The sequence below is a fragment of the Microtus oregoni genome, unplaced genomic scaffold (genome assembly GCF_018167655.1).
Source record: "Microtus oregoni isolate MIOR12 unplaced genomic scaffold, Mior012 000083F_ref0000379, whole genome shotgun sequence".
NCBI classification, from domain to species: Eukaryota; Metazoa; Chordata; class Mammalia; order Rodentia; family Cricetidae; genus Microtus; species Microtus oregoni.
Genome location: NW_024544543.1, coordinates 5,712,926 through 5,726,142, shown reverse-complemented (window position 1 = coordinate 5,726,142; position 13,217 = coordinate 5,712,926). Strand labels below are relative to the sequence as shown.

The 13,217-nt window shown below is 37.0% G+C and overlaps 1 protein-coding gene across 1 annotated transcript in view; it reads left to right on the top strand.

The window, feature by feature from the left end:
• LOC121441906 (GTP-binding protein Rit2-like) overlaps positions 1-11,501 on the top strand; it is a 243,639-nt gene extending 232,138 nt beyond the window's left edge. The window contains exon 6 of the mRNA XM_041643313.1: positions 10,070-11,501. Coding sequence (XP_041499247.1) covers positions 10,070-10,297 — 228 coding nt within the window. The 3' untranslated portion in view covers positions 10,298-11,501. The remainder of the gene's footprint in view (positions 1-10,069) is intronic.
• The last annotated feature ends 1,716 nt before the right edge of the window (positions 11,502-13,217 follow it).

Below are 13,217 nucleotides of genomic sequence, written 5' to 3'. Positions count from 1 at the left end.
AATAAGGATACTTGTTTTGCACTGTTCTATCTGCAAAGTGCTCAGGTTTTATAGGAAACGCAGTGTTCCTTGCTCTCCTGTCTTGTATTCTGCAGGGAGTAGACATTATACAGTCACACAATTTATTACTTAATTATAATAGTTATATGTGTTATTAGTAGTATAATTTCCTTCTTTATATTTTGAGTAACACAAATTTATTAATGTAATAAATTAGCTATTAAATATTTTTGATGCGTAAGGAATACTTTCTGTGAACCCTTGGAAAACCGACCTATTCATATTAATTTACTGAAGGTTTCAACAAGCCATTGATTTAATATATATCAAATGTACTCATTTCTTTATTGAATGTATATATTCAATAAAGAAATATAGCACATATGACCATATATGCATACCTCTTCATATATATATATACATACATATACGTTAAGAGCACATTTGCTGATCAAGTCTATTGATTTATAATTTTAGCAATAGCTTTTTAAAGCTTTTGAGGAAAATTTTAAAGAAAAAAACTGTACATCATCATTGTTAGCAAAATATTTAGCATTAGCCGTCACTTCTTTCCCTTTGTAACAACTATTGGCTGCCATGGCAACCTTTCCCCCAGCATTGCACAGTTCTTTTATGTGAAAAGCATAAGGCCTTGGAGACTTCAAATGTCTCCTTACAAAGCAGTCCCAAACCTTTACCCTGGAGCCATTACCATTCTGGGCCTCAGAAGCCCTGGCTACTCCGTTTAATTTATTATGTCCTGCTTCAATCAATACCACTCTGGAGCACCAGGAGAGAGAAAGCCCAATGCATCTTGTTGAACAGTGTATGCTCACAAGAAAATAACAAAAATTCTTTTGTAAATTTCTCAGATGGGTTCAAAACAATTTCAGCAGGTGCTGAACATCTTTGGCACTCACACTAATTTGTGTTGTTCTTGTTTGCTCCCTTTCTAGTACTCAACAAAAGTTCCCTTCTTACTTCTTCATTCCTGTTGTTAGTTCTTTCCCTAACCCCCTCCCCTTATCTACCTAGATAATTGTTGCTTTCAATTTCAGTCCCAGGTTGAGGCTCTGCTTTTTATTTTTAGAGAGAGTTGAGAACCATTACAATGAAATCAGAGGACCCACTTATAAATGACATCACAGTTTCCTGGTTTGGTGGTAGTCAGTGAAGTTTCCTTTTAATTTTCCAAGCGACCCATTGCTGAAAAATGAGCTCCTCTCTCAGTTGTGATTTCAGCTGGAGTCACCCAGCTTAGGTGTCATTCTGTAAATATGTCCTGCTTACAAGTGTCTTCGTGAGGATGGGATGAGGTGCAGTGCTGACTAAGACAACAATAAAAAGACCTTGTAGGGAATAACTAGGCTTCTATGTATCACAGAGAGACAGAAAATAAACATAGTAATAAATCTGTAAAGTTATCTCTGAGAACAGTCAAGTGCCCAAGAAGAAATGAGGCAGTGGAATGAACATTTCAGCAATGTTCATGAAGATCCCTCTGAAAATGAGATGTTCACAAGTAATCAGGCAACAGGGAAGCCTGGAAGAGCACATGACAAACAGGAAATGATACTTGAGACACCTAAATGCAGGAAGGTTACTCTGGGCCTGGAATCTGTGCTGGGAGTAAAGGAGGGGGATAGTAATGGGACTAAAAGGCTTGATGTCATGAGAAACCACTTCTTGTAGGTTTCCTGGTAATGATGTCTAGCAAACTTTATTGTTTCTTGACAGACTGTCTTTAGTTCACAAGCCTCCAAATATCAACAATTATTAATTGTGAAAGTTTGACCCTTAGCTTAGGCTTGTCCCGTTAGCTTTTATAACTTAAATTTAACCTGCTTTTCTTGATCTATGGTTTGTCACATGACTTTTACCTTTCCACAGTCGGCTGGTGAAATTGTAAGCCTAGATTCTAACTCCCAATTTCTCTCCTCTGTCCGGAAGTCACGCCTATTTTGTCCTGTCTAGCTATTGGTCATTTAGCTTTTCATTAACCAATCAGAAGGGGCCTTAGGCAAAGACACATTTTTACAGTGCAAACAAATATTTTGCAACAATGATGAGAAGTTGGGGAACTTTCCACACAAAATGCAATTCAAAGAAGAGTTTTTCCACTGACCTTGAGAATTATACTCCTGTTTACTGTGTGTGCTCAGTATGTCAGCATGCCTGCAAAGCGTTTTTCTAAAATACCTCCCTGGATGCTTTCACCACATCTGTGAATAGGTTTCTGTAAATCAGTAAACAGAAACACATGAAGCCTAAGTAGCTCTCCAAGAGCTCTCAGATGTGAGTTCCAGGATAGTTGGATTCTGGAATCCTGACCTCTCCATCCTTTGGGAAGAGACTTTATCAGTATGCTAATGTCTGCACTTCAACAAAAGATCATTTGGAAATCACATCAGAGTTGACCATGAGTCACTAGTAACAGTTTATGGATATCATCATTGCCATCAACAAGATTAAATATTTAATGTACTTCTGCCAGATGCATGGTTGTGACTCAGTATGGTTGAGAATAACTCTCGGTTGATAAGATAAAGCCACTTCTGCATCTATGGGTCTACAACAACAGATTCAAGAAATTGTATCCTAAATCTAGGGGGTGAGTGTGGAAGCATACTTATTCTGAACAAGTAGACCTTTTCTCGTTACTATTCCCTAAAAATAGACTTTGTGAATCATAATATTTTATGTAGGTCCTGGAACCAAGTCGTCCTTCAAAGACACTTAGAAACAAGCAAACTATGTATGGGAGCATTTGTTCCCCTCGTGGATAGCAACTTTTAAGGAAGAATAAAAAAAAAACAAGATGGTTGGATGGAATAGAAAATATCAAAATAAAAGTCTCAGATATAACCAAATAAAAAATCAGGTTAAATTTATTAAAAACCATTTTCATTGGACCCGGTTATGAAAACCTACAAGGCCACTGAAATTGTTCAAACAAAGGGCTGGCGATATTGCTCAGCACTTAAGAGCACTTGCTTCTCTTTCAGAGTACTGAGGTAGGGATTCCAGCAGACAGTGTGCCACACAATGAACTGTAACTCTATTTCAGGGTATGTGACATGTTCTCTGGTCTCCACAGGCACTGGTCACACTCATGATGCCCATAGGCACATGCAGACAAAGCATTAATAAATAAGAGGTGAAATAAATTTCTGGAAATTTGAATGTTACTAAGGAAAACAAAGCAATCTAAGTTTTGGGCTGATTTGTTTTCAAACTGAAATATAAGATGTTTATGATCATCAGAAAAGTATGATTCCTGGTGCATTGATGATGTGGGATGTAAAGGGAAATTATTTAGTAGCTCAATAGATAAAGGTGGAGGGAAACAGACGACAACACACACACACACACACACACACACACATAATTCTGGGGGTCACTCCATACAGCCAGGAGATGCTTTTCTACAGTGCTTCTGCTTGAAGAAAACGAGTCACACGTCTGTTCAACATTAGCAATCGCAGTAGTTGGGACCAGTTTCCTTTTGTGCTAGTAAGAGGTATGAAGCTTCCTACGCACTACCATTACCTTAATAACCTTCACCATCACTCAATCTATTAAATTCTATTTTACATTCACTAAGCTAATATGGAAAGTTAAACAGATGTAAAGAGCCAGGCAGCTCCTAGAGTCAGCAGATCTCTGTTCCCGTGTGCACCAGCAGCTGGCCCATCTGGCGCCAGCCCTCCATCCTGTGCAGTTTTTGTCTGTCTGCCTCCCAGCGATGTGCTAAGGCCTCCTCTAGCTGATGGAGCATGGCTCCCCTAGGTTTTTGAAATCTTTATTACTTACATGAAACAATTTCCTCGTTTATTTCCCTGGCCTTCTCCCCGAGGCTTCCTGATGGCACCTTAGGTCTCACACCTTTTCTTTGTGAACTTTTCTTTGTTCCTTGACACTACAGTTCACCAATTCTTGCCCCCCTGCCCTCAAAACACAGCATTCATTCTCCTCACCAGTGCTGTGTTTTCTAAAATTTACTTGGAAGACAAAATATGCTTTCTTCTAGCAGATGATATATCAGGAAAGTGCCTCTGTGTTCTTTGGGTTTAAACAGGGAAGCTGTTGCTTGTCTATTCTTGGGTTCTGACAAAAATTGATCACAGTTACCAAATGGAAAGTTCCCTGTTATTTCCAGTAACACTGCAGCCTTAATTACCACCTTCACACTGCTCATGATTACTAAATATAGAACCCCAATATCTGATGGAATTTTTTCTTCAGATATGTTTGGAATATCTTTCTCCAATACATTTATAATACAAATATGTAAAGCTTGAAAGTAGAGATGATGAATATATGGTTTCATAATTTTGATAAATGTACATGACTGAAACACGGAAAATTTTAAAGCATGTCTTCACTTTAATTTCCTTTTTCATTCACTTTAATTTTCCTTTTTTCAGGTCATGGATCTACTTAGAATTTTAGAACTATGTATAAGAAAAGATACATATGTTAGTATTTATGTGCCACTTAGCTTTTACTATAATTAATGTGGAAATTACTGTGAGACTCAATTAGATCTTTCAGAATTTGTGATTTAGTAACGAATGAAAGGGTGAATGTTTATTTGTAAGTGGAAGGCATACCATTCCTGCATCACTGGCTGGGTGGTCAAAACAGGAAAGTTTGAGTTTACTTTAGTCTGTACAAACATGAAGTTCCCATTCATGGTGCTATTTTGCTGAATCTAAAAAGAATCTGTGTGTGGAGTGTGGTTTTTTATTTTAGATGAACTTGAGTTTTGTAATAGACTTAAAATTTTTATAAACTTTATTGTCAAAAACTGTAAATAGAATATACTCAATACTGAAAGTTATGGAATATTACTTTAACTAAGCAAAGATATGTTGCATTTATTTATGCTGCATTTTCAAAGATGTAAAGATGTGTTACATTTGTTTATGTTGCATTTGTTTAGTAATGGAAAGATGTTTTGCTTTGCCTGCATGAGGCACCTGATTGGTCAAATCAAAGCTGAACGTGCAATAGTTAAGGGGTAAAGGAATAGTTGGGGCTGGTAGGCAGAAAGAATACGGAGAAAGGAGAGAAGAAGAGAAGAGAGAACGAGGGAGCAAAAGAAGGCCATCCAGGCAGCAGTCAACCAGCCAGACACAGAGGAAGCAGGAAAAATAGGTCATACAGAATGAAAGAAAGGTTAAAAAAAAAAAACCCAAGGCAAAATGTAGATGAAGAGAAACAGCTTGAATTAAGTTATAAGAGCCAGTGGCAAAAGTATAAGATAAGAAGACCGAGCAATCAAAACTAATAAGAAATGTCCATGTCATGATTTGGAAACCAGCTGGTGGCCCAAAAGTAAGCCTGTTGCAACTAAAAGCTTAAAATTTAACACAACCTTCATGGTTTCAATTTTGAATGCCAGTTTTAACTAAACAGAAGTTCTTTTGGTTGTTTAAAATTTTGGGTTTGGTTTGTTTTGGTGTGTGATTTTATTTACATTGACTTGTAAATGAATTTTGAAATTTGTAACGATTTACTTGTGATTCTTGCATTTTTATAATTATAAAGCATTTCATAAATATGTGTATATAAAGAATGCATATATGAAAATATATGATAGCCACATACACAGTGATATAAATTTAAGGGTATAAAACATGTCAACTTAACTATAGACTTCTCTATTCCATTTTGTCTCTCCCCTGCCCAAATTGCCTTTATGTTCTAGAAGAAACAACCCCCATATATTTTTTTCAAAAATATTCTGAAGGATTTAATAAAAATTTTAAATTACTCACAGTGAATTTTTTGTCAGGGAACTAATGACACCACCTTCATCTCACCACCCATTTGGGGTGCCACCCCAAGAACACATCACAACCCTACTTACATGCTGATCTTTATCTGGGGTCTCTGTCATTGTTCAGAATTATACTACATGTTTAGTGCTTTAAGTATGCCTCATACATATAATTTGTTGAGTAAATACTTCAGTCATTACACTTTCCTATTTATACTTCTGCAAAGCATGAATATGCTGATATGAACATCATATGAGGATGGATTTAGATGATCATACAATTTTTCATGTTACATTTCATTTCATAATTCAGTTCCAAACATTTTCTAATTTTCATGTAATTTCACTTCACCTAAATGGAAGTATATTTTTCACAATATTTTCACTTGGAGATTTCTTAGTTATCCTTCCTCCTGATTTCTAGCCCAGTTTCATTTGTTTGGAAATATGCTATGATGTTTATTCATTGAAGTATTTTCAGTCCTGGTTTAGCATGGAATCTGATGCTTACTTGAAAATAGCACAACTATTTGTGGCACCGGGTATAACACCAAATATTTGAAAGTTATATCAACTGTTTGCATTGCTTTGTTCAAGTCTATATTCTTACTGACTTTTTCTGCCTTGTTCTTTCAACTGCCAAGAGCTGTATGTTAAGAATCTCATATAACATTGTGGATTTTAGTAATATCAGGTTTTCTTAGTTGAAACAAGTTTATACTTATATTATTTTTCAAGTGGATTGAATTTATCATTATAAAACATTTCCCTTATAGTCTGGTAATATTTTTATTATAGTGTCCCCTTTATCTGGTATTTATGTCTTATATCAGCTTTTTTCATGTAAGTTTAAATCTCATTCATTACAGTGTGTTGTACATGCAGGAGGTTAAAGAAAACAGAAAATATGTTCACAAAGCGCATTTGATACTGAAAGTGTACAATTTAATGTGAAGCTCCATGGCTTTCATTCCAGATGCCTATTCTAATTGTATAGAAGATGTTCTTTGAATTACATACACTTTGAGTCTAGTTAATTTCGGTGTGTGATGTTTTGTTAATTGGCAAGCTTTTTTGTTTTTTTTTAAAGTAAAGTTTCTATAAAAAAGAAAACAAAACATAGATGCAGGTATCACAGGTACTGCACTCCAGGTTGGACTGTTAGGGTTGAGGAGAGGGGCTGTCCTGTGTGCAAGAGGTGGGAGAAGGAAGGGCTCTCTTCTTTGTAAGGGATGGGGAGAGGGGCTCTCCTGTGTGTAAGGGATTGGGGAAAGGGCTCTCCTGTGTGTAAGGGATTGGGGAAAGGGCTTTCCTGTGTGTAAGGGATTGGGGAAAGGGCTCTCCTGTGTGTAAGGGGTGGGGGAAGGGCTCTCCTGTGTGTAAGGAGCTGGGGGACAGGATCTCCTGTAGGTAGCTTAAAGACATTTGGAATCAGGTCTTGTTCTTAGTGTTCAAGATTTTGATAAGAAGCTTACAGAGACTGATGCTTACCTATTAATCTTTTGTAAAAATCTTCTTTAATTTCTTAAAATAATTGTTTAAATGTTTGATAGTATAATTGCATCATCCCGCCTCCATTCCCTCCCGCCAAACCTCCCCTTGTTCTCATCTCAAATTCATGAATGGAGGCCCCTGTCCACTTCAGCATGGCTGTCTAAACATTAAAATTTGGATAGAGTTTTAATGCCAAGTTTCAAATTGTTAAAATGGCAAACAGAAAGAAGGTGGAAACTCAAGGACACAGGAAATAGCATCATAGAGTCAACTAAACTCAGCCCTCTGCTGCTGCAGGTTGCAGAAGAGCAGAGTAATGCGAGGCAGAGCATGGTGGAATCGTAAGTGCTATTAATGCTATAGATGCAACATATGAACCTCATTGCTGGGAACCTGTGATTAGCTCAACACCATCCCAGACTCTTGTCTTCAGAACCTTCTTAGTCATATTAGTCAGAGCAACACCTATCTTCTCTTCTTGTCAAAGCTGCATTAGCTACTTTGGGACATCACCAGACTGTAACACCAATTAGGACAGGCAGTGGGAAGTCACCACCTAGCAGCAGCCTAACTCCTCTCAGCCCTGTCATCTTGTGTCCAAATACAGTCCCAGAGTTCTCTAACTCTAGCAGTAAAGATAAGTTCTCGGATGCTGATGAATTAAACCAAAATGTCTCATCCTCAAACTGCTTAATAGATTCTTCTGGATCTGCCTTCATCTTCACACACAGCCTTTCAGGAAATAGCCTACAGCACTCAGACAACTCAGAATCACTGAATTCCTCCATCCCAAAAGAACAAATTATGGGGTTCTTTTTTAATTCGTATGACAGCAGAAATGGAAATGGGTAAGTGGAGCCAGTGGAGGAACACAGACTATCATGCCCGAGTGAGGCTCTGAATGGACCTTAGAAAGGTCTTCCAACATTTATTTTTTAAAGAAAATGTAGTTTAGAAATGCATGCAGATTTTTGCATATCCAGATCTATTCTTAAAGAATCCAGGGATTTAATGGTTCAAGTCATGAAACAGTAGGGAGGGAAAATGCTCAGGAGGAAAAACGCTCAGGAGGAAAAGGGCTGTTGGTCCAAAGCTGTTAAATCCTATTTTGGGTAAGATCTTTTCAAGTCACTGGAAGTTGCCCAATTATACTAAAGAGAACAGAGCTAGCTATAAAGGGACAGTTCCCTGGGTTTCTTAGAAGAGTGTAGCATTTGTAAAGAAGCAAGCTTCCATCATCTACCATGCTAGCCTTTTATGTGTTTTAATAGGATGATACAATTCAATACTCAGATCTGCACTAAATCAGCACTGTGTCTCATGTCTAGACTGCAGTGAACATTGCATTCTCACATTCCGCAATGGCTATGCAAAGTCTGTCCTGAGGGTGCCCTAAGCGGGTTTAGAAAAGAATGCAATATTAGTTGCTTCTTAACAGGCTATAGTATAAACATCATCTTCCACACTAAACCTTTCTATGGAGCCAAGAGGATGAATTACTAAAGAGATTTATTTTCTCCAAATGACAAGATGTCTTTTTGATCAGTAGAGTTATAACAGAAGGACACCACATATCTGATTTGAACATATCAAGAAAAAAAGTGAGATAGTTGGGACCAGAATGGTTATGAGTCCTGCTGCCTTTGGAAGGATGTCAATTTAAAAATCAAAACCATTTTATGTAGCAACTGAAGGAAAACACAAGCTTGAAGAAAGACAAAGTACAGAAGCCCATGAGAGGACGGAAAATGGAATCCAGTGAAAGATGGGGCTATTCCATAGAGATGGAGAATCTGAGTCTGTGATGCAGCATTAAGGGAATGTCTGGTGAGGGAAAGGATTAGGCTGGCCACTCACTTCACACCTGGTGACCAGACCAACAGGCATAATGAAGCAACAACTCATCTTCATCAGGACAGCCTATCACTCTCTTCTTATTGCAGTGTTCTCTACCTCTGGGATACTGAACTTTGTGACCCAGATGAACAATGAAAGTGGAGAATGCTTCCCCCTTTTTTCCCCTCTGTGACAGTCACAATTTTAACTTCAGTTCTAAGAAAAATTTCATGCTTTTTCAAATCTTATGCTTTGACAAACAGTTATGAAGCCAAGTCACAGCATTTAGGACTCTATTTCTGCTGTTCAAACATAAAAACTTCATTTACTCTTCACATGTTAAACACCTTGGATCATGTGTAAAGTTTTTAGCTGGAGAAAGGCTAATTTATCACAGTGACCATGTTTTTCTTACTGATTCCTTCATCAGAAAGTTGTTTTTAAAAATCTATCATGCATTGTTGGATGAGAACTCTGAATTATATAAGAATCACCCCTTCAGCACTTGAAATGTTCCCAGCACAGTCATTCTATAGATGATGCCAAGACCCCCCAAAACCATCTATGATGTCAGTGTAACTCGTCTACTCTTTTGTGTAAAAGAAGATAAAGCAGACACCAAAAGATCACTTTGACTACCTATAGTTGCAAATCAAAAAACAGTTAAGGTGGGACTGAAGGTGGAATTCACCTACAGCGGTGCTGTTGACCACTGAGCTTCCATGCAGGTTTTGATATGTGAAGAACTGGCTTTGAGTTATACTGACTTTTCCTGTGTGGGATTCAGATTTCTCAAGTCCAGAAATTCTAGAACGCTTTCACAATCAAATATCACATTTTACCTTTGTTCATAAAGTTGAAACACAGAGGCCAGAGCGAGGAGAACATTTTTTTTAAAAAAAAATGAAAGCCTCCCCTCTCTTTCTAATCTTTTTTGTTTATTTCCCTCCCCAGGTCTCTACAGAAGAAGGCATGAATCTTGCTCGAGAATACAACTGTGCCTTCTTTGAGACCTCTGCAGCCCTCCGATTCGGTATTGATGATGCTTTTCAAGGCTTAGTGCGAGAAATTCGCAGGAAGGAATCCATGCTATCCTCGATGGAAAAGAAATTAAAGAGGAAGGACAGCCTGTGGAAGAAGATAAAGGCCTCGCTGAAGAAGAAGAGAGAAACCATGACATGACACTTTGCTTCTGTGCCCATCCTGTCTCTCTTTCTGGATTTTATCAACCAGGCAATTGTTCCTCTCCCTCTCTGCTTCCCTGCTCCCCAACTTTCAATATCTACCTGCAGGCAAACATTAGACTTCTATAACTGTGTGTCTTGAGATAGTTTTATTTTGCCTTTAACAGCTGGATAGATTTTGTCAATCAACTGGATAATGCTATTTAGATTTTACAATATATTACCAAATAAAATTAACATTCCAATTGCCTCATTTTCCTGTAAAGAGTTGCTTCATTTCGTATGCTGTCTGGTTATAAAGAAAATATGCAAACTTGTAGCTGGGATGATAAAAGGCTTAGGGGATCTGCTTTTGCCTGATAGCTCTGGCTGTTTGCACTTCACAAATCTGTAAATAATGAAGAGGCTGAAAGGGTTCAAAACAAAAGGCCTAGGCCTGGTCTTCTCGTAAGTGGAAGAGTTTTGGTATTTTTTCTTGAGTCCTCTATAGGTGAGCTTTAGAAAAGTGTCTGATAATATAAACTGATGGGTTGTTAAAGAGCAAAAATGATATGTCCCCATAGTCACAGTGCTCAGCCTGCGGTATACTGTTAAAGAATTATCACAGTGAATTTATTGTGAAGAAAGAATGTGGTTCCTGCGGTGGGAAGACAGAAACTATATGAACTCGGTGATACATACGCCCAAGGAAGGAGCTGTGACTCTCTCAGTGAATTCCTTTTAGGATTGCTTCACCTGCATAGTGGCCATCTGTTTGCAGGGATGTGGCCTCCGCAAAGCGAATGTTCTATTCATATTACTAAATTCCCTGTCTCATTTTCCTTGAAATACTTCAAGAAGCTGTCATCGGAAGTGCTGTTGTTATTTGTCTTACAATGGTTCATTGTGTGAAATAAAATCTCCCATTCACCCATTCTCCCCCTGTGTGAATTAATTTGTTTAAACCCAAGCTCAGAAAGCAACCACTAGAAAGAATGATAATGGCCACGTGTTAAGGAAAGAACTGAAAAGTTAAGCCTAAAATAGAATCTGTCAAAGCAATTTTCATGGATTGAGGGCAGTTTTATCATAAAGTAGGGAACAGCAGGGTTGAGGGACAAGAATCTCATTCACTCAATCTCTTTCCCTTCCTTGGCTCCCGATGCTTCTGGAACTGGCTAAGTGCTGAGATTAGAGAAATGAGTCACTCAGTCATGGACCCCGACTTCCTGTAGTTTAACATTTACCTGGCAGATTCACTTCACTGAAATAATACTAGAATCATAAATTTTGTAAAGGAAAAAGACACACTTCATGTATATAGATACAAGGAAAATATAGGTTAGGGGTTTGTCAATTTCTAGCTGTTGAAATAAAACTTAGCATTTTAGAATATTAAATTTTGGGGTGATTTTATACCTTAGACAAGGATTCTTTTCTTAGGCCCAAGAAGTTGATGTTATTTATCTTTTGTTGCACTAACTGTTGCACTATATCCCCTTGAGTTTTTCTAAAGTCACATTCTTTATACGGTTTTCTTCATCCTGAAATTCTGATAAAACCAAATGCACTACGCATTTCTCTTCTAAGGTATACATAATTAGAAATGTGTGTTAGAAAAAAAAGAAAGTAAGAAAAAAATTAAGATTGCTAAAAGCTCTAAGTCATTAAAAAGTTAAATTTATATTTGGTTTACACATAAAAATTATACATGTTATTAAAGTTCCATGTAATGAAAGATTCTGATAGTTAGAATCTGTCTTTGCCTACTACTCCTTCCATTTTGAACAGCTAATCTTTTTTTCTGTTAAGTTGCTCATTCAGCTCCAGCATTCCTTTGTGTCCTGAGACTGAGACTTAAGCCCCGCAATCTATCTCCTGTTTGCAAGAAAATGCAATTTAGGAAATAATTGGAACTATTTTCTCCATGACCAGTCCGTCTATTTGTAAGCCTAGTGATTTCCTTGTCCATGTGTTATACCTGACCCATTTTCTATACAACCAAGTGCTTAGGAGCTTTATTTTTCCTTTGATTTTTAAATACTCTGCTATTGACTCTAAATGTCTTATTCATTGCTACTTTTACTCTTTCTTCTTCACTGTAACCCTTGAGTAAATAATTTGTATTACTTAAATTATTTGTATATAATTAATAACTTATGCTAAATAATTGTCATCATCTAAAATTTGTCTATGGAAGTTGGATTAGAGAATAGTTTTCCTCTACAGCTACATTCAATGACTATTGAATCATTCCAAGTGGTATAAGGTCAAAATATTAAAATTTTTGTCTGTGACAATAGTCTTATAACTTTGTAACTGTATCTGGGTCATCTCATGACATCTCTATAAACAAGAAATTCACAATGTGCCTGTGATACTCTACATTTAGTGTCTCTGGCATTTTCTAGCCTGGGACTCCAAATTTTATCAGACTTTTCTCATTATACAATCCCCAAACTTCTTTAGGTATAGGTATAATAGCAGCCTCACTCCTCACTACCTATTTTCTCTATATTAGAGTTTCCAGAAAAGCATAATGAATATGATGCAATTTCTATAAAATATTTATTAAAATGACTTATATAGGATTACAAGGAACACAATTTCTAAAACAGACATACAGGATGGAAAGCCATAAAATCATTAGTAGTTTTGGTTGAAAAGATAAATTCTTTGGAAAGAGAAAGAGACCAAATATATAGTCTCCATCGGAGGCCAATCTCACCTCTCTCTGAGAAGGCCATGGTCACAAGTTCCAGTTTATGAAATGGTACAACCCCCTCATTGATAAAGGACTTTACAGTTAAGTTTCTGAATTCCTTAGACTTTCATTGCCATAACATATTTATGATAATTTACAAATGTAAAAGAATCTCACTTTTGAATATATTTTAGATGTTCAAATATATAATTGGTTGGATCTGAGGCATTTGGAT